This window comes from Morus notabilis, unplaced genomic scaffold, assembly GCF_000414095.1.
Source record: "Morus notabilis unplaced genomic scaffold, ASM41409v2 Scaffold227, whole genome shotgun sequence".
Classification (NCBI taxonomy): domain Eukaryota; kingdom Viridiplantae; phylum Streptophyta; class Magnoliopsida; order Rosales; family Moraceae; genus Morus; species Morus notabilis.
In genome coordinates, this window is record NW_010360247.1 from 230410 (window position 1) to 250083 (window position 19674).

The 19674-nt window shown below is 34.3% G+C and overlaps 4 protein-coding genes across 5 annotated transcripts; 2 read left to right on the top strand and 2 right to left on the bottom strand.

The window, feature by feature from the left end:
• The first annotated feature begins 6712 nt into the window (after window positions 1-6712).
• Window positions 6713-9011, top strand: LOC21401744 (galactinol synthase 1). Its single transcript, XM_010096111.2, has 4 exons — window positions 6713-7219; window positions 7630-7950; window positions 8060-8194; window positions 8334-9011. The coding sequence occupies exons 1-4, from the start codon at window positions 6887-6889 to the stop codon at window positions 8565-8567; spliced, it is 1023 nt and encodes a 340-aa protein (XP_010094413.1). The 5' UTR covers window positions 6713-6886; the 3' UTR covers window positions 8568-9011.
• Window positions 9012-9458: 447 nt separating this feature from the next.
• On the top strand, window positions 9459-13797 carry LOC21401745 (putative pentatricopeptide repeat-containing protein At1g02420). 2 transcript variants are annotated; one of them, XM_024164270.1, is made up of 2 exons: window positions 9459-9569; window positions 11669-13797. In XM_024164270.1, exon 2 carries the CDS (start codon window positions 11777-11779, stop codon window positions 13235-13237), a length of 1461 nt encoding a protein of 486 aa, XP_024020038.1. In that variant the 5' UTR covers window positions 9459-9569; window positions 11669-11776; the 3' UTR covers window positions 13238-13797. The 2 variants fall into 2 exon arrangements, with proteins under 2 accessions (XP_024020038.1, XP_010094414.2); XM_010096112.2 differs by having other exon boundaries at window positions 11809-13797.
• A 286-nt stretch (window positions 13798-14083) lies between these two features.
• LOC21401746 (ADP-ribosylation factor) lies at window positions 14084-16650 on the bottom strand. Its single transcript, XM_024164250.1, has 7 exons — window positions 16536-16650; window positions 15835-15998; window positions 15341-15411; window positions 14910-15029; window positions 14679-14797; window positions 14516-14597; window positions 14084-14364 (listed from the first exon to the last, which is right to left on the bottom strand). The coding sequence occupies exons 2-7, from the start codon at window positions 15980-15982 to the stop codon at window positions 14359-14361; spliced, it is 546 nt and encodes a 181-aa protein (XP_024020018.1). The 5' UTR covers window positions 15983-15998; window positions 16536-16650; the 3' UTR covers window positions 14084-14358.
• A 479-nt stretch (window positions 16651-17129) lies between these two features.
• On the bottom strand, window positions 17130-19659 carry LOC21401747 (nitrogen regulatory protein P-II homolog). The gene is made up of 8 exons (XM_024164280.1): window positions 19377-19659; window positions 19242-19287; window positions 19029-19056; window positions 18173-18260; window positions 18030-18097; window positions 17794-17863; window positions 17584-17619; window positions 17130-17476 (listed from the first exon to the last, which is right to left on the bottom strand). Exons 1-8 carry the CDS (start codon window positions 19570-19572, stop codon window positions 17412-17414), a joined length of 597 nt encoding a protein of 198 aa, XP_024020048.1. The 5' UTR covers window positions 19573-19659; the 3' UTR covers window positions 17130-17411.
• Between the last annotated feature and the right edge of the window lie 15 nt (window positions 19660-19674).

Here is a 19674-nt window from a genome sequence, read left to right on the forward strand (position 1 = left end):
AGCAACGTTAAAACTATATTAAGCCCCTAGCTCTAAGAGTTTAGCAAGAACAAGACATCAAGAATCTCAAATCAAAACGCATAAACAAACTAAAAACCAAATTCATAATCAATCACAAATCTCAGAGAATAACATAAACTCAAACCTAAAATAGAGGAAGAGAGAGGGAGAATAAAGAACTAGACGCCAATCAAGCTCCGCAATCTTCAATTTTTCTTTGGATCTTCAAGCAAGCCCTTGAATCCTTGTATTTTCGTCTTAATTTAGGATTCTGGATTTTTAGGTGTCCAAAAAACCCTTTTGATTCTCAGCGCATTTCCTATTTATACCTCCTTAAAATCATTACAAAAAAAGCCTTAAAATGATTACAGTCACGTGGAGGCACTGCAGCGAATAATTTTCCACCAGCAACGCCGCTTAGGATTTATGAAAAACCCTAGTGGCACAAGCTCATCCACTGCGGCGGATGAATTTCTTGTGCAGCGGGTGTGTAGTTTTCCTGCTCTCGGACAGAAAATCTGCTGCAGCGGATATTTCCTGCTACAACAGGTGTCTGACTTTGAAGAGAATTTTCACCTTCTATATGGCCGAATTAGTCTTTGATGTCTTTTTGAAAGTTGTTGCTCTATCTCTTATCTTTCTAATGCCACCTTGATTACCTCATTTAGACTTCAGATAAGAAAGTTATGCCCCAAATAATAAACTATGTTCTAAAATCAAATTTTTACTTCTTTTATTCTATTTTAACTTCAACCTAAAAAATAAAATAAAAACACATTAAACTAATAAAAATGTTTGAAAACTTACAAATACTAAAACTTAAAAGTATTTGATTTGTGAGTTAAAATACTCACTCATCATTGAAATATATATAAAAAAAAAAAAGAATCAAAATCCTTCCTTTTATGTTGAAGTAAAAAGTATGGGAAGGAGACGCCAAAATATACTAAAAACTTTACAATCGAATAATACGCCTTAACTAAGAGTGTGTCACTTCAATATTATAAATGAGTTATAGGTAAGCATATGTGGGCATGTAATTCTAAACACTTTAAATTAAGTATAAGACTAATATCCATGAATATATTTACATTTAAAACCTTCAAAAAAAGATCACCCAACACTTAAAAATTAACCATCGACACACCACAATAATCCATCATCGCTAGATTCCACTCCACTCAATGGTAATGAACGATGTTCAAATTTGCAATTTCTAAGTTAATTTACAAAAATAGATTCTCATATTTTAAATCTCTTATAAGTTCTACCTTTATGTGAGATTTAATCAAATCCAACATAAGCATTACCTTCAAATATGGTTAGGAATAACTGTCAAAAAAAATATATTTTTCGAGATCAACTAGACATTTTGTCTAATTATTAATTGTATGACATTCAATTTGTTATGAACTTAGAGGGGAGGAATTTCAAAATAGTTTACAATTTGAAGGGATATTCTTGTAATTCTATAACAAGATTGAATATCAAATTTCACTTGAACTCGTGGAAGAAATTTCAGATCTTCCCTTATCAATTAATATAAGGTACAACGCCCACCAGATTAGCCATGAAGCCATGCTGATCATATTACAGGAAAAAAAAAATGATACCGTGTATTGCGTACAAGTAAGGCAACATAATAAGGTCAACGAAAATGTTGTGGATAAAAAAAACACACAAACAATGGAATTTACATTAACGATCATATAGTTTATTTTCGAATCAAAATCTGATTTGCGGATTTTTGTTAGTTAGAACTTGGAAAATCTTCCTCCTCTGGCGTAGAAATTATTCTGTTTCTGTTGGTTGTTCAAACTGTTCATTGGTAAGAGAAGAGAGACCAGATAATTGGGTTGGATCTAAATGCACGGATACATATAAAGGTCCAATATAAGAACATGTATATTAGGTCCATATAATTAGAATTAACGGTTCTGTTGGGCCTCCATCACTTCCCAAAACCACAACCACAACAAAAGAGAAAATTGCTACCAAAATTTCTGCCGAAAATAGTAGAAAATATGTCAATATGAAAAGTTTAAAAAAGTATATAGGTTAACTTTTAGTTATAGAAATTAATAGGACATAACTTGTCAAATTATGATTTATAACTAGATAAGTTATGGACAAATTTATCAAGTTATGGTTCATAGTCAGACAAGTTATGGACAAAAACCGTGAATTATGAACAATAACTTGTCAAGTTATAGTTCATAACTAGATAAGTTATAGACGTAAATAGTAATTTTACCTATTTATTAACTTATGTAAATTATTGACCTATTAATTTTAATTCATCTCAAATCTTGACCTATTTTTCTCTTTTTTCCAATTTCTGCATCGGCTAGTATCGGGATTAACGTTGTTGGGCAAGTTGATAATGGACATTCACAACACCCTTCTGTCAATATAACAAAGAAATCGGAAAATTAAGATAAAATTAAAAAAAAAAAAAATGAAAACACAACGTCATCTGCTTGCTGATAATCTCATCATGTGTATATATAAGTAGTCTTTACGGTGGAGCAAGTTATTTTGCTCCACCTGTGACAAGTATTTTTGTAGTTAGATTTATTTTTCAACAATCAAATATGAAATAAGAAATTTTTAATATGAATTTGTACAGATTTAACTGTTAAAAAAGTGTAGAGTAAAATAGCTTAATCCACTATGAAGATTCCTATATATAATAAATATATATGTTTATGTATATATATGCATACATGTTCGAAATAATTTCAGTAACAAAACTTCATTTTCACAAGTTAAGGCAGCGTGCGAACTAAGTGAACCCACACGTGATCCCATATAACAGGAGCAATCACATCGTGTGACGATGTCGCATTCAAAGCATTAAGCAATTTTCGAAAAATATATAAAATAAAATAAAAAAACAACAACAACAACAAAATTATTGGACTATTTATTTGAAGAATGACTTGGCCGTTACCGTTATTAAACACAACAGCTAACAAAAAGTAAACTCTATTATGAACTCTATATTGTGAAACTCATTTTTATTTAGTGTGCGCGCTATACCTTTCAATATTATTATTCTATCTGTTTTCATCCTAATTTCAGGACCCATAATCTTGTGAACTTGATTGGTATATAGTTGAACTTTAACCCCCGTTATCGAAGACCTCTCCAATCCCACTTGACCATATATATATATATATATATATATTTTTTTTCTTTTTCAAGAGTCGTTGTCTTTTTGATAATTTTATATATTCTAGTGGTTGCCTAAAAGGGGCCATTGGTATGTTGAATTCATGTTTTCGTTCTTGCTTGCAGCATTAATTTGTGCATGAGTTCTCTTCTAATAAGAATGTTTCAAAATATATATTAACGTTGTACTAATTAATTAACTTGTGGGGATTTTGTTTCCAATTTTCTCTTATTACTCCCGTAGAAAGTTGAATAATTAAATCTTTTGTACTTAAAGAAAAAAAATCCCTTGCTAAAGGATCCAACTATAGAATAAACTCTCTAAAAATGTGTTGAAGCTGCTGTTAGTAAATTCTATGTGACTTTATCGAATTACACCTTCATGTATTTGCTTGCTAGATTCTATCCAACCAACAAATTAAAGGAGAAAAAAGAAATTATGCTTCCTAATTCTACACTTTATATATGTTTTCGTACGGAGAATATGATGCCCTAGTTATAAACTTTTTCACTTTTTTCTTTTTCTTTTCGAAATAAAGATGGTGATTTCATTCAATAAAAACAAATAGTATAATCGCAGATATGGTGAAAATGACACTTCAAAAAAAAAAAAGATATGGTGAAAATACAAAATCAGTTTAACAAAACATTCATATACGGTAAAACAAACCAGTCAAATCATCCTTTCGACTGAATATGAGAAGATTTTATCATGTATTCTTTTAGTTAGTGTGCACATAACAAATCCAATGTTGTTTTTTAATATATATTAGTCCATCTAAAATCTACCATATATGATTTTTCGTAGTCATAGATAGATATGATTAAAAAAACGCATAAAATACACTAAAAAAATACGAAACCGCAACTAGATAGAGATCTTAGGAAACGAAACGAATTACAATTGTATATTGAGATATTCAATGTCTAGTTTACTGTAACAGAGAGAAAAATTCACTTTTCTTAGACAACTTGCTAGACAACTATGCTTAATTGCTTAGACCACTTGCTAGAGGTTTTCTAGAAGGAGAGAGAGAGAGAGAGAGAGAGAGAGAGAGAGAGAGAGAGAGAGAGAGAACTATTTAGGGGATAGATATTTAAGCAAATTTCCTCCAATATCCTTTTTATTTTGAATTTAGAGTGGGCAAAATTTAAATTCTATATCTCAATAGGAAATTAGATGTGAAATTGTTACTATTAATAAAATTTATTCGATCCACGTCAGTTTATCGTGAATTTATTTCTTCCTTTTTTGGTCAAAGTGATTTTTTTTCTTTTTGTTACATTGAGAATTCATTTTATATATATATATATTTTTTTTTTTTTTTGACAATCAATCTCATTAAATTAGGGACGTAGATTTTAAACTAAAGAAATAAATAAATGAGGCACGTAGATATTTGGAGAAGCATGTAGCGATATAAGGAAAGTTCAAGACCGATAAAACAATGTTCATATACGCACGATATTTGACCCACTTGAGGTGTGACAAGTGTCAGTATCCTATCCTCATGAGTCAATGACGAGGCAAAGTCCAACCACAAATTTGATGCTGTGGAGCTTCTTTAAATCACATGCGTGGCACCTTGGCCCCACATTTCCTTTTCCACTACATGATTTATTAGTTATTTACTTTTTTGGCTCCTTCCTCGAAACGCGCCTTCTACAATCTACATATCACCAAAATAAAATACAATATTTTCTCTCCAAAAACAGAACTATGGCGAGCCATTCTCAATAATCATAATTTAAAATTATTTTTAATTTATGTATATTTTTTATAAAAAAAAATATTATAATAAATTATGAATTATGATCTGAACTATGATACGAATTCACCAACTAAACGCACACTAATATTATAAACGCGCCTTCTACAAATCGCAAAAATGAAATACATCTTCTTGAAGTTTTGCTAAGATGAAGTTTTGAATTTGTTCACGGGCACAAAATGAGAGATCATTTTGCATATAGGCACTCATCTTTTTTATGACTTGATGAACAAAAAAAAAAAAAAAAAAAAAGAGAAGAAAAGAAAAAAACAAAGCATTGCAAGTCCCTTTGTCAACTTTTGACGTATTAATAATATAAGATAGACTTTCGAGTCCAGGGCTTTAAAGAAGTAGCGGCTTGGATCTTCTCTAGTAGATACCATGCATGCATTGTAGGGCTAGTAATTTAGATAGTGATACGATGACACGATTTATAATTCGTACGAAGTTAATAGGTTTGAGTTTATTATAAATAAATTTTGCTCATAATCAGGTTGACATAATTAATAAATGAGTTGAGTTAGAGTTGACCTCCTAACACGAATTGACATGATTAACTATATGTATCATCTATAATCTAATAATATGTTATATAATAGGAAAGTTTATATAACATATTAAATACAAATAATGTGAATTTTAATATGTGTAGGTAAAATATATTTATTTGTTTTAAGAAAAAAATAAATTAATCAATAAACATGTTAAACTTGTCTTGACTGTGTTAAATAAGTTATTATTATATTAATTATTTATTCAATATATTAATTTAAACGAATTATATAAGTTGACACGATTAATAAAACTAATAAATAAATCATATTTAAATTAATATTTTTAACACGTTTAATAAATAAATTATATTTAAATTAAAATTTTTTAATACGATTAATAAATAAATTAACACAATATAATTTATTAACAAGAATTGCCACCTTAGTCAAGTACCTGACAATCAATTTGTACTCTTCTCAATTTTTCGGGCACTAGTTTATCAAAAATAAAAAATAATAAAAAAAATCTTTGATGGACTTTAAGAATACATCTGTATCTAAAATATCTTTCGTAGTACGGACTAGGGACATATTAAAAGAAAGAATGTGAGTTTGTTTTAAAGATTATATTTGATTTAAAATTTTAGTTTTAAATTTTATTATATTATTTTTGTATAAGAAATTTAAATTTTATAAATTAAAATTATGAGCTATGTTTTTAAATTAATGAACTAAATGTTCGAAGATATTGAGAATCTTAAAATGGCTGTTGGATATAATTATTTATGGTATCATTAATCCTTATAGAACACTCACCAAACCTTGAGATATATATATATATATATATATGTCTAATTACAAAAACTAGTGGCTCCAGTGCTTCTTTGAATGCTTTATTTTAAAAACATTACATATTTTTCTTTGGAAAAATTATTATGTTTGGCGTATTATAGATATTTCTGCGTTTCAATGTCGACATACATGTGAAGAATAAATATAAATTAATAAGAGAAGGTCGACGAAGGTCCCATAATTTTTGGGGAAGACGTGTAATTAAAATTCAAGATTGTTCGCAACTTGCAAAAATAATATTACGTTAGGCTTCTAGCGTCTTCCATGCCAACTACTAAACGTAGGCCCTTCTCCAGAACCTTCATGGAACCATTCCATCCACCGTTGCTTTACTGCTTGAGACACGTGTAGGGCGTGGATTCAAAGATCTTATTAAAGATCATGATCGATATTTTATATTTTAGCCCCAATATTATTTCTCCCCATTTTTGTTTAGTTCCATTCACCCCACGCTTATTTAAGCACCTCGCCTCTCATTTGTCCTCCAATTAAGAAAACCAGCACAAAACAACCTACGAAAAAACAAAAAACCACTCAACTCCTCTCTCTCTCTCTCTCTCTATCTCTCTCTCTATCTCCGTATCATATCATAATATGGCTCCGGAACTCGTGCGGGCATCTGTAAAACCAGCGTCGTTTAATGCGAAAGCGGCGAGTCTTCCGAGGCGAGCGTACGTGACGTTCCTGGCGGGCAACGGTGACTACGTGAAAGGCGTGGTTGGGTTGGCGAAGGGATTAAGGAAGGTCAAAACGGCGTATCCTCTGGTCGTTGCGGTTCTTCCCGATGTGCCCGAAGAGCACCGTCGGATCCTGGAGTCGCAGGGATGCATAGTCAGAGAGATCGAACCCGTTTACCCGCCCGAGAGCCAGACCCAGTTCTCCATGGCCTACTACGTCATCAACTACTCCAAGCTACGTATCTGGGAGGTACGTACGTACCTTTTGTTTTTTTTGTTTGGCTTACGTGGCATTGGTTCATGATTTATACGTGGATTGATCATCACTCCAATGCTCCCATTATCACACGCGGCATTTGTTTTTTAGGTAGCGACAAAAAAATTCAAGTTGGCGAAAATGCCCTTGCTTTTTATTCGATATTTTCATCATCTTAGTCACCTTTAAACCTGTCTATTTGTTGGCTTTAATTACATAATTCTTATTCGTTTATAATTTTTTATATATTTACTAATAATACATACGATATCAATAATTAATCGCAATAAAAATAGAATATTCAATAATCAAGATTGACATTTTGTTAATTATGATATAAAAATGCCTTGGAAGTAATACATAATTTAAAAATAATCACTTTTTTTTTTTTAATGTTTTTACAGTTCGGGGAGTACAGCAAAATGATATACTTGGATGGAGATATTCAGGTATATGAGAACATAGACCATCTATTTGAATTGGAAGACGGGCATCTCTACGCAGTGATGGACTGCTTCTGCGAGAAGACATGGAGTCACACTCCACAGTACAAGATCGGATACTGCCAGCAGTGCCCTAACAATGTCCAGTGGCCCACCGAGTCGGGCCCACCACCGGCCCTCTACTTCAACGCCGGCATGTTGGTGTTTGAGCCCAGCCTCTCCACCTATCACGACCTCCTCAACACCGTCAAGATCACCCCTCCCACTCCTTTTGCTGAACAGGTACCTAATTATTTATTTATACTTGCAGAATAATATTTAATCTGATTTTGTTTTGATTTTTTTGAGGGATTTTATTAATTAATATTTTTTAATTTGAATTGTTTTACAGGACTTTTTGAATATGTACTTTAGAGATATGTATAAGCCTATCCCACTTGTGTATAATCTGGTTCTGGCCATGTTATGGCGTCATCCGGAGAATGTGGAGCTTGAGAAGGTCAAAGTGGTCCATTACTGTGCAGCGGTAAGTATTTAATTAATTAATTAATTTTTTTAATCTAATTTTAATTATTTAATTACTCTTGGTTATAAATATTACAGCATACATTATAATAATAAATACATGGATTGGAATTAATTTATTGAATTTATAATGAAATCAGGGATCAAAGCCATGGAGGTATACGGGGAAAGAAGAGAACATGGAGAGAGAGGACATAAAGATGCTGGTGAAGAAATGGTGGGACATTTACAACGACGAGTCGTTGGATTACAAGAAATCAGTGGGAGTGGGAGCCACACAAAACGACGCCGAGCCGGTGAATATGCAGCCGTTCCTCGCCGCTCTCTCCGAGGCGGGAGCCGTCAAGTACGTCACGGCTCCATCGGCGGCTTAAACGAGCCGATCTCTCTAGTCTCTACAAAGCTGATATTGAAGAAGCAGGTGATCAAGAGTACTTGAAAAGAACGTTTAGGTTTCTTTTTTTTTCTCCTATGAGGGATGGAAATGGCTTTGGTGTTTGTGTTAAGGAAATGGGGGGATTAATTAATTATAACTAAGCATTTTCTGGGGTTAGTTTTGCTTTTGATGCACGGGTCAATCATAATCCTTTTTATTGCCTTAATTTGCTTGGGTATCAACTCTGTCCCAACCTAATTGGAGGCTTCTAGTGTTAATTACGTCTGTTGATATACTTGTGTATTTGTGATTATTAGGGTCGTGAGTTTTTGTCATGCAAAAAAGAAAGAAAGAAAGAAAAAAAAAAGGCAACTGTAATCTTTTCACAGACTTATGGTGAAATGCTAATATATTAATTACTCTTTTTGTAGATTATTCACCATCTCTTTGTGCTTTTTCTCATCTCCGCATAAGATTCTTGTTTTCTTTTGGTGATTAATTGGATGCAAATTCAGTAAAGTTTATGTGTGGTATTTAAAATCACTTATAATGAATGAGCAAATATAAATTAATGCCAAGATTGGTGGGGAAAACGACGTAATATACAAACCAAAATGGTGATTATCCAATTATGTAGCTAGTGTCCTATGGTTGGTGCCAAAGTACTACTGATACGCATAAAAAAAAGTAATAATAATGGAGGACAAATAAAAACTCTGACTAAAACACTGCAAATTGATTCGATGTTGCTCTCCTCTGTGTTCTTGATCTGTTTATTATTTATTTTTATTTACTTGATATTATTTTTCTCCCTCTCCGTCTTTCTGTACTTTTTTCGTTTCTTTGAAAAGAGAAAATTCCGAGAATAACGCCGGGATCACCGGGATTGCAGTAGTACAAGCTCTTTCAAAAGACACATGAACCATTCCTCGAAGTTGCACTGGTAAAGCTATGAAGAAGACAAAAGCGAAAAAAGGATAATGGAGACGATAATAATGAGGTACAAATATATATATATATATATATGGGTGCGTCTATTTGACACCTTGTTTCTACTTTTTACACCCATTTTTAAATCATTTCTAATTCTACTTGTTACATTTCTTTTAAAATTTCAAAAAAATCCTCATAATTAAATCACCTCATATTACTTTAAAAAAGTCCTCACAATTAAATCATCTCATATTACTTTTCACACACCTTCTATATATTTGTTACATCCCTAATAAAATTTTTGTATAAATGAACAGCCTTTTATTTATTACATTTTTAATATGATTTCAGATATAATAATTTATAGGAAATACTTCATTACCAAAAACAAAAAGGAAATTGTGAAATTGAAATAACAAATTAATCCGTATATAAATCATTAATATATTGAGCAGTATACAAATCGTTAGAAAAAAATACCTTTACGTTTTTATTTTTTATTTTTATTTTTATCAGCATTCATGCCTGTACGTTGAAACTCATTTCTTATCCTTCTAGAGAAATAAGGCAAAATGGTTTTCAGCATAGAATATATATATATATTTATATTTATTTAGAGTTGGGTTGTGTGATGAGTATTTTTTTTAGCACTTTATTCGTAGATAGAAGTAATTTTTAATGGTGGGGTGTATAATGAGTATTTTTAAAAATATTATTGTACTTAAAAGTAATTTTATTAATGAGTAATTTAATAATATTAAAAAAGGGTGTGTGAAAAGTAAAAAAATAGATGTCAACGCGTCCGAAATATATTCATTCATGTATAAGCTGGGAAACCTAAGGAATAAAGGTTTGGTCTTTAATTAAAGATGATCTGAAACGAAATAAAACAAAGTTAATTGAGCATGTAAAAAGAAAGGAGAGACCGTACGTTTATAAAAGAAAGAGGAATAAATTCCCGCTACTATCGGTTTTTAACAAAAATATTGAGCTTAAATAGAACACGAGAAGAAAATATAATAAGCAAACATAAACTTTTTCTGAAATGACAAGATCTCGTTACCTTATCTGTTCCTCAATCCTCGCTAATACCAAACTATTATTAAGAATAAGAAAAAGGAAAGGAGCATCTCAATTCACTATACTCTACAGTCCACAAGTTCAAAAAAAACAAAACAAAAAAATCATTGTACTCTATAGCCAAATTAGTACTATACAAACGACGTGGTTGATATGCGAGAGAGAGAATATTTATAACAAGCTAATTTGAAAATCTGATATTTAAGATGATTTCCAATTCAAACTTCCATTTTAATATGCTATATATCTATAATTTATAGTCTATAGCTATCTTATAAATGAGAGTTTCCAGAACCAAAAAAGTTTAAGAATTCTGAGTTTAAGTCCCTTTATTTTCAATTTTTTGAATCAAAGTTTAAATCACATATTTTGAATTTTTTATTCTAAATTACAAAAGTTCAAGCCATCATGTTTTAAACATATTTACCAAATGAATTCTAAATTAGAGAACTGTTGTTTGAATAGTGTGAGAATTGTGAGGAAATAAAGATGAATCTATGATTTTATTGTAGTAAATAGATTCAGACCGTGTGAATTTAGAGAGGGCGGACATAAGTTTTCAAAACCAATTTGGATAGATTCTCATGTACATAGAGGTGTCAAATGGGTTGGGCCGTCCATGGACGGTCCGGCCCAGCCCGTAACAGTGTTGGGTTCGACACGGATTGGTACAGTATTGTTACGGGCCGTGTCAGTCCGGCATGTTTGATGGGCTAGGATTGGGCCGCGGCTTCTCAGCCCACAGCCCAGGCCCGGCCCTAGCCTTTGAAGTTGGCGGCCCGGCCCAAGCCCAGTTCGGTCCAAGCTCGGATTCAGCATTTGTTCGGCCCGGTCCACGCATGATTCGGCCCGCTAGCTTATGATCGTTGGGCCCTTCGCGTGTCCTACGATCGCCCGTGACGGGCCTGCCTTTGTGAACCATCAATTTTATAATATTCATCAGTTATTGGACTTTTAGCTACTGATTTTGACATTTAGGATGCAATTTGCGTAGAATGAAATTTTGGGGTGTTACACAGAAAGAGTTAAAGGGCAACAACGCAATTTACTCTGTTTTTTATTTCTCCCTCCTTTTCCATCTCACAGAAAGAGTTAAAAGCCCTTTGCTTTTCTCCACACCAACTCAACTCTTTTCTGGGATTTGAACCTTAACTTAGTAAAAACACAAAGAGCATTCGATCTTCATAAACAAAGATGATGACGGCGACCCAATCACGAACATTCAGGTACGCCTTGCAAAACCCAAATTTATTCATCTCTCGCTTGTTCTTCTGCTCCGAAACAAACCCAGCCACAAACGACCCCGTCGATACCGTTTTCCGCATCATCAGCAGCTCCACCTCGTCCAAGAACATGAAGCAATCGTTGAAATCAAGTGGGGTTTTCCTCTCCAACGATTTAATCGATAAAGTCCTCAAAAGGGTAAGATTCAGCCATGCCAACCCTTTGCAAACTCTTGACTTTTTCAATTACACAGGCAATAGAAAAGGGTTTTACCACACGCCCTTTTCCTTGGACACCATACTTTATATCTTGGGGAGAAGCCGAATGTTTGAGAAAATTTGGGATGTTTTGGTTGATACGAAATTTAAAGACAGGAATTTGATAACCCCACGTACTGTAATGGTTGTTTTAGCTAGGATTGCTAAGGTCTGTTCTGTTAGGCAAACTGTGGAGTCTTTTCGGAAGTTTAAGAAACTAGTGCCTGAATTTGATACAAATTGTTTTAATGCTTTGTTGAGAACTTTGTGTCAGGAGAAGAGTATGGCAGATGCTAGGAATGTGTATCACAGTTTGAAGCACAGCTTTAGGCCCAATTTGCAAACTTTCAACATATTATTATCTGGGTGGAAGTCATGTGAGGAAGCCGAGGGGTTCTTTGAGGAGATGAGGGAGATGGGTGTGAAGCCTGATGTTGTGTCGTACAATTGTTTGGTGGATGTTTATTGTAAAGGTAGAGAGATTGAGAAGGCGTTTAAGGTGGTTGCGAAAATGCGGGATGAGGATATACAGCCTGATGTGATTACCTATACTAGTATCATTGGGGGTTTGGGGTTAGTTGGTCAGCCTGATAAGGCTAGAGATGTTTTGAAGGAGATGAAGGAGGATGGTTGTTACCCTGATGTTGCGGCGTATAATGCAGCTATAAGGAACTTCTGCATTGCAAAGAGGTTGGGCGTTGCCTATAGTTTGATGGATGAGATGGTGAGCAAGGGCTTGAATGCGAATGCTACAACGTATAACCTGTTCTTTAGGGTGTTCTACTGGTCGAATGACTTGACAAGTTCCTGGAATTTGTACGGAAGGATGATGGAGACAGGGTGCCTGCCGAATACGCAGTCTTGTATGTTCCTGATCAGGTTGTTTAGGAGGCAGGAAAAAGTGGAGATGGCACTGCAGCTGTGGAATGACATGGTGGAGAAGGGCTTTGGGTCCTATGTCTTGGTTTCTGATGTGCTGTTTGATTTGCTTTGTGATGCGGGAAAACTGATGGAAGCAGAAAGGTGCTTCCTGCAGATGGTAGAAAAGGGGCAGAAGCCAAGTAATGTTTCTTATAGAAGAATAAAGGTGCTTATGGAATTGGCAAACAAGCAAGATAGCCTTCACATATTGTCTGAGAAAATGGCCCTTTTCGGGCCCGTTAGAACTTCCTGACATTGCAGATGAATCATTCCCTCGTTGAATGAAACTTATCTGGTTTGAAATGGTACAAGGGATTTCGGAGTAGACATTGCACCTAATTTGCCGGATGGTGTGTGAAAAACTAATATAGGTGCACACCCAGTCGAGTTCAAAGTATCGAGATTTTGAGGATCGAAAGTATTGGCACTTCTATTCTTTCCTGATAGCCATTGGGGAATATTTTTTAGACTCGAGAGGATAGTAAGTTCCTTGTGGATTTTTCATACTTCCAGGGGATCATTTCTGTTCTAATGCAACTCTCATTTGGTATTGACGTTGACCACAAGATGAGGAATCAATGTGCTACGGCATTCTTATTGTTTCCATATGTTTTTATACAGCACAAAACCATCCATCTCGCATGTAGCTGATTGTTTTTTGTGACTGTCAATGCCTGGTGTGACTACTGTTATGGGATATCTATTTTTGGAAAGTTATGCCCAAGTTCGTTCAATTTTTTTGTTGGTTTACTTGAGCAAAAGGTATATATACATAGATTGAAGAATGCGGTGACTGTTTAAACACTCTCCTTATCTATCATAGCGCAATTTTTTGAAATGCTCTTGCTTTTGTTCTTGCTATCTAGCTTTGAAGCTGACCTATTAAGGGTAATGGATTTGGACTCTCAATTTTATCTAAAATCTGTTGAAATTGAGCTCTGAGAAAAAGTAAACACACACATTACTGGAGTATTCAAGAATACACAAACAATGTGTTGTGACGACGCCGTTAAGAATGGGATCATCACTGCTCTTTTTTCGGATTTTGTAGTAATAAGAAAGAAAATGACGGTAATCCTTTTACGATATCTTCAAAATGTATGGGGGAAAAAAAATAGAGTAATTATAATATAAAACGGGTCTCAATTTAATTTCAAGAAATAACAAGGAAATTTTCTATTGATCTAACAGAAACAGTCAAAAGAAATTTATGAATTATTCTGAAACTATCGAGTAACGAACGTCAGTGTCCGCAAAAGAAAGCAGAAACACGGTAAGGCAAGCACTTTAACAGGATCGCAACTACAGAAGACCAGGAACAATATCATCATCTTGCAAACCGGCACATTTTCCAACACAAATGCGAATAATCATCTAGGCCTGAAAAAATACATTAAAGGGAACAATCAGAAGAAAATAACTGATGAAGCAACAAAAAATCTGAAACTGAAAACGCAATGTGAGATTTCATATCAAACAAAAACAAGGAACAAAGAAACAGTGTAAAGATGACGTGAGAATGAGAAGCCACCTTGTTGGCAATGTTGTTTGAAAGCCAGTCAAGACCCTCATACAACCCTTCACCGGAGGTGGCACATGTGCTCTGGATATACCTACAATACAAGTACTTTGTGTGGTTAGTCATCCAGATACAGATAGAGGAAGAGACGAAAGTTTAAAACAATCAATTTTACCAGTGACGTTGACGGAGTGAGTGGAGACCGAGCTTATCGGTTATCTCTGCAGCATTCATGGCATTAGGAAGATCTTGCTTGTTTGCAAATACCAGCAGCACGGCATCCCTTAGCTCATCCTGTCAACATAACAAATAACATTAGAAAGTCCTTGCCATAACTTTCTGCAATAACATGTTTTGACCTACTCATTCATCATTCAAAAAAGGATAGTCAAAAGTCATATAGTACCTCATTCAACATTCTGTGCAACTCATCCCTAGCTTCAACAACACGGTCTCGGTCATTGCTGTCAACAACAAAGATTAATCCCTGTGTGTTCTGGAAGTAATGTCTCCACAAAGGACGGATCTGGAAAGACAATATAGATTGAAAACATTTATACAACAGAACCCAATTTCACTGTAAATCTCGCTTGAAAAGAAAAATTAATCTACTCCAAATATAAGTGCAAAGCCCCTCCATTGATAATAATAAAAAATAAATAAAAAAGAAGGAAATGAAAACCCACATAATAGCCAAAACACCTGCTTTAACAAGGAAAACGAAAGGAAAAGGAGGGCTCTATTCACACTCATAAAAAAACATAGCAAAGATGAAGTCAAAACATCCCAGTACCGAATAGTAAGATTTAACATCCATAAAGAACTGCATCTGCATACCTTGTCCTGGCCACCAACATCCCAGACCGTAAAGCTAATGTTCTTGTATTCCACGGTCTCCACATTGAATCCTAACCAAATGCTGAATCAGTTATGATTGCCGCCAAAAGAACAGAAAATAATCGGAAGGATAAATCAAAATAAAACGTAGTAGTAACAAAAAAATGACAAATAAACTTAACGCATCAATAAGATAGAACCATAGCACATATATTAGTAGAGGGTACGATCAACGTGAGAACACGGCAAGATCTAAGTTAATTCTAAATAATAATTTGTCGTAAGCCAAACCAATATAAAAACACAAAAGAAGTAGAAAATTCCGCCTTCATTTCGCAAGGTAATTACCAACAAAATTACACAACCATTTATCATGTCTAGTATCCCCTTAGTATGGCAAAGCCCAACACTATCATTTAAAATCGATCACAACACATCATCGGCGTCCAAAGAAATCTAATTAAAAAAATTCATTAGATTCATAGCGAGCTTACCGATGGTTGGAATGGTGGTTACGATCTCGCCCAGCTTGAGCTTGTAGAGAATGGTAGTCTTACCAGCGGCATCAAGACCCACCATAAGTATACGCATCTCTTTCTTGGCAAAGAGCCGGCTGAAAAGCTTCGTGAAAGACAGCCCCATTTTTCACCTACGATAGCTGAAAGTGAAACACATCTCATACATCAACACAAAAACCCTTGCAATTTCTGTAGTTCTCACTTTACAATTTACAAACAGATAACAAAGATTACCAATTATCATCAAAATCAAGCACATATTAAGAAATCACAATCGAAAAACGCAAACAGATACATGCATTCCAATTAACAAAAGAAAAGAAAGAAGATCGGAATTGAGGAATTAAGAAACAAACGGTTGAATCCTACATCAAGGATTAGGAAACGAGATAATCAGCATATAATGTATTTGAATCGCCAAACGTAACGTAGAGATCTGAGACGACTAAAAGTCAAAAAATTTGAGATCTAGATGCAGATCCGAGCAATTTCAAAGCAATTAGATGGATATGAACTCAGATCGGAGAGATCACCAATGCAATTAAGAATTGAAACACAAGTTTTGATTTTGGGGCCTTAAATTCAGATCGAGTTGGGCACAATTACAGAAGACGAAAAGCAATGGAGGAAAATTCGACGAGAGAGAAATGGAATTTTAGAGAGAGAAAGTCACTTGCCTGGTTTGGGGAAGAAGAGATCTCTTTCTCTCTTTGAGTCTAAGAGAGAAAAAGGAGCTGTCCTTCAACCTTCACAGAGAGATTGGCAGCCGATAGGTACGCCGTTGGAATATTTTTTGAGTATTTATAATAGTCGCACACTAACGGATATACAGCAATTAAACAGCGCCAAAGTGCAAATTTTTCACTGTCATGTTACGTATTATTAACCTATTAATTTATTTTTACAACATTTTTTTTTTTCAAACGTACAAATTTCAAATGTACATGGGAACTTTTACGGTAGTAACTTTTAACGTACCCATTGGATTGGATTAATTTTTTAACATTCGGTTTTGTGTGTATCCCAATTCAGCTTTGGCATCATCATACAATATTATACACCAGCTCTTCATTACTGGCTTTCAACCTTGATAACATAAAGGTTATTTCAAATTGTGCAACACTCACAATTATTATTTCTTTGGCAAGACCAGAAAAAATAAATTACTGATAATTTTTTATTTTTTAACTATCAGATTTATTTTAGAGACTGTTTGTTATGCATAAATTTTTAATTTGATGTAATTTTAATTAAATCAAATGATCAGAAACTGATACAAGGAGCCTACTGAAAGTCTTTATTTCTTTTTGTCACTTGAGAGAGAAGTCCACACTTGTATTCAAGATTGGATGCCAGAAAAGAAAATTCATCGACAATATCAGCTCAAGGATTGTTTTCAGGATTCTACAAAAGAGAAGTTACAAGACTAGTGTCTAAACTTTATTTTCTCCTTCATCCAACAACAGTTGGAGGCTTCAAAGCATTGATTTCTTTTTAGGTCTAAAAGAGGAAAGGTGGATCTGAGAAGAAGGAATGATTAAATGACACATAGGTCATGTGGCAGCCGACATCTCATACCATCCTCCCGTCATCCTCTCTGCCTTCTCCCCACGTTCACCTGTGAAGGTTGGACAGACACAAGGCAAATAACCGATCAAGGTAAACTCTAAGGGTAATTCATAATCAATGAAAAGCTTGGGGATTATCTAGTGTGAAGAAGTTTACCAGTGCGAACTCTGATTACATCTGCGACAGGCACCACTACAGAGACAGAGAAAAATTATTATACGTTTAACATAAAGTTCAAAATCACCTAATCGTTTAGATTCTATGTATGACAATCTGTTCGATCTGAATAGGGCGAAATACAGAAATATTTGGATTCCCTAGATTGAAGAATTAATGAAGAAAAGAAAAGAAAGTTTGAAGTCTTACAGAATATCTTGCCATCACCAATCTCTCCAGTCCTTCCCTCCTCAATTATCTTGTCTATTACTGCTTCAACCTATAACAAAATAAGTGCAGCATTTGATTTATGATACTTCACCAAAAAATAAACCGTTCATAACTTAATATTAGCATTTTTTTTTCCTTGCCAGAGTACCGAATAATTGATATTGCCCATCACATTTGTGTTCTATGGCTAAGATTATTATTAGAACTCTTCTCACCTGATCTTTGCTCACGACGATCTCCATTTTAACTTTAGCAACAAAATTCCCCTCAGAAAACTCAGAACCTACAAATGAAAAGGCAAGAACACTAATAAAAAGAAAACAGGGAAGAGCGGATCCATGCCAAGATAAAGACATACCACCCTGCCTCTCTGTTGAACCGCCTTGCGCACCAAAGCCACGGACATCAGAAACAGTTACACCGCGAATACCCATTTTCAGTAGTGCCTTGTTTCCATGAAACATATCAGTAATTAGTACCAATGCACACTCTCTAAGAGATTTAGAAATATGACAATACTGAAGTCTGTATACATAAGCCTATGTTAGGTTCTAAGATATAGAGTTGAATAAAATTAGGATGCTAATTTTACAAAGGCACGGTTAAACATGTTAAGTAGGCATTTGTAAACAACTAAACATCTTCTATATCACAGTTCAAAAGGGGAAAAAAATCAAGATCCATAGAGACAACTTTGGGAGAACCGTGATCGAACCTACTGCATATGAGCAAAACACGCAGTTACATAACCTATAATATTGCCAAAAACAAGGAGAAAATTAATGCCATGTGTTGAGAATCAAAGAATTCAGAAAGATAGAGAAAACTAAAGAATCAACAAAGAATGTTTGTGGTGAAAAATCTGTATTACGTATTATTGATGAGTGTCGAGTTCATCAATGCTTTAAACAGTCTTATTTACAACTGAGAAGTCTAACTGCTCATAAAAGAACCAAACCACAAGTGACATTATGTTCAGCACAAGAAAAAAAGACACCGCAAGTGACATATGTAATTACTCTTCTATTCATTTTATTACATCCTGCCACTAATTAAGCTCACAAACTAATTACTAAAGTATTTTCTTATGATAAACCCAACAAGAACCCCAATCGCATCCCAGCAAAAAATGAACAAGACCTTACAGGCTACTCATAGTCATCTGAAGAGAAATGTAAGGCTAGTTAACACTTGTTGGGTTACTTGGCACTTACAGAAGAAACGTTTTGGATTCTCCATGGCCTTCAAATTCAGCGGCAGAACACAACACAAGAGACATGCATAATCCAAAACAGAGTTAGACAGCGAACCCAACAAGTTCATGTATATATATTGTTATATATTGTTTGCACACGTAGAAACGCTTAAGCAAAAATATCTAGAAGGGAAAAATGAAACATAATTAAAACAGTTGAAAATGTCTGCACCTCAGAATTGCTTCCACTTTGTAAAACTTGGAATCCGGAATATAATCTACATTAAAAAAACGTTATATGAAAAATTAGCAGATACCCATATGATGAATGAAAAGAATAATGATAAAAGATGAAGAAAATAAAGACCAGGAGAGGTTTGGGCTCTAATTAGAGGAAGAAGAGAAGCGTTTCGCGAAGAACGTCTGAGAGTGACAGAATTGGTGCGGAATAAGTGAAAACCGGTGAGCTTTGTGGGGATGAGTGAGGAATTGATGGAAGGAAATTGTTTGACTTGGGAGTGAAGGGGACAGAGCGTGCCTGCTTTGACCACGGAAGAAGCCATGGCTACTCAACAGAGCTCAAGCAGCTACTGAGCCACTGACCTCTCGGTGTTAACGCAGAGAGCGTTCCAAATTGAAAAATAAAAAATAAAAATAAAAATAGG

Bases quoted from the DNA above. Each gene is read 5' to 3' on its own strand.
- LOC21401746 (XM_024164250.1), bottom strand. From the start codon at position 15,982: ATGGGGCTGTCTTTCACGAAGCTTTTCAGCCGGCTCTTTGCCAAGAAA. The intron at 15,412-15,834 runs GTAAGCTCGCTA...GCATTTGGTTAG, and splicing joins AACCACCATTCCAACCATCG to GATTCAATGTGGAGACCGTG. The intron at 14,598-14,678 runs GTAAAATTGATT...CTTGTATTGTAG, and splicing joins TCACTCCGTCAACGTCACTG to GTATATCCAGAGCACATGTG.
- LOC21401747 (XM_024164280.1), bottom strand. From the start codon at position 19,572: ATGGCTTCTTCCGTGGTCAAAGCAGGCACGCTCTGTCCCCTTCACTCC. The intron at 18,261-19,028 runs GTAAGTGCCAAG...CATGGAAACAAG, and splicing joins GAATCCAAAACGTTTCTTCT to GCACTACTGAAAATGGGTAT. The intron at 17,864-18,029 runs GTGAGAAGAGTT...ATTTTGTTATAG, and splicing joins TCGTCGTGAGCAAAGATCAG to GTTGAAGCAGTAATAGACAA.
- LOC21401744 (XM_010096111.2), top strand. From the start codon at position 6,887: ATGGCTCCGGAACTCGTGCGGGCATCTGTAAAACCAGCGTCGTTTAAT. The intron at 7,220-7,629 runs GTACGTACGTAC...ATGTTTTTACAG, and splicing joins CCAAGCTACGTATCTGGGAG to TTCGGGGAGTACAGCAAAAT. The intron at 8,195-8,333 runs GTAAGTATTTAA...TAATGAAATCAG, and splicing joins TGGTCCATTACTGTGCAGCG to GGATCAAAGCCATGGAGGTA.
- LOC21401745 (XM_024164270.1), top strand. From the start codon at position 11,777: ATGATGACGGCGACCCAATCACGAACATTCAGGTACGCCTTGCAAAAC.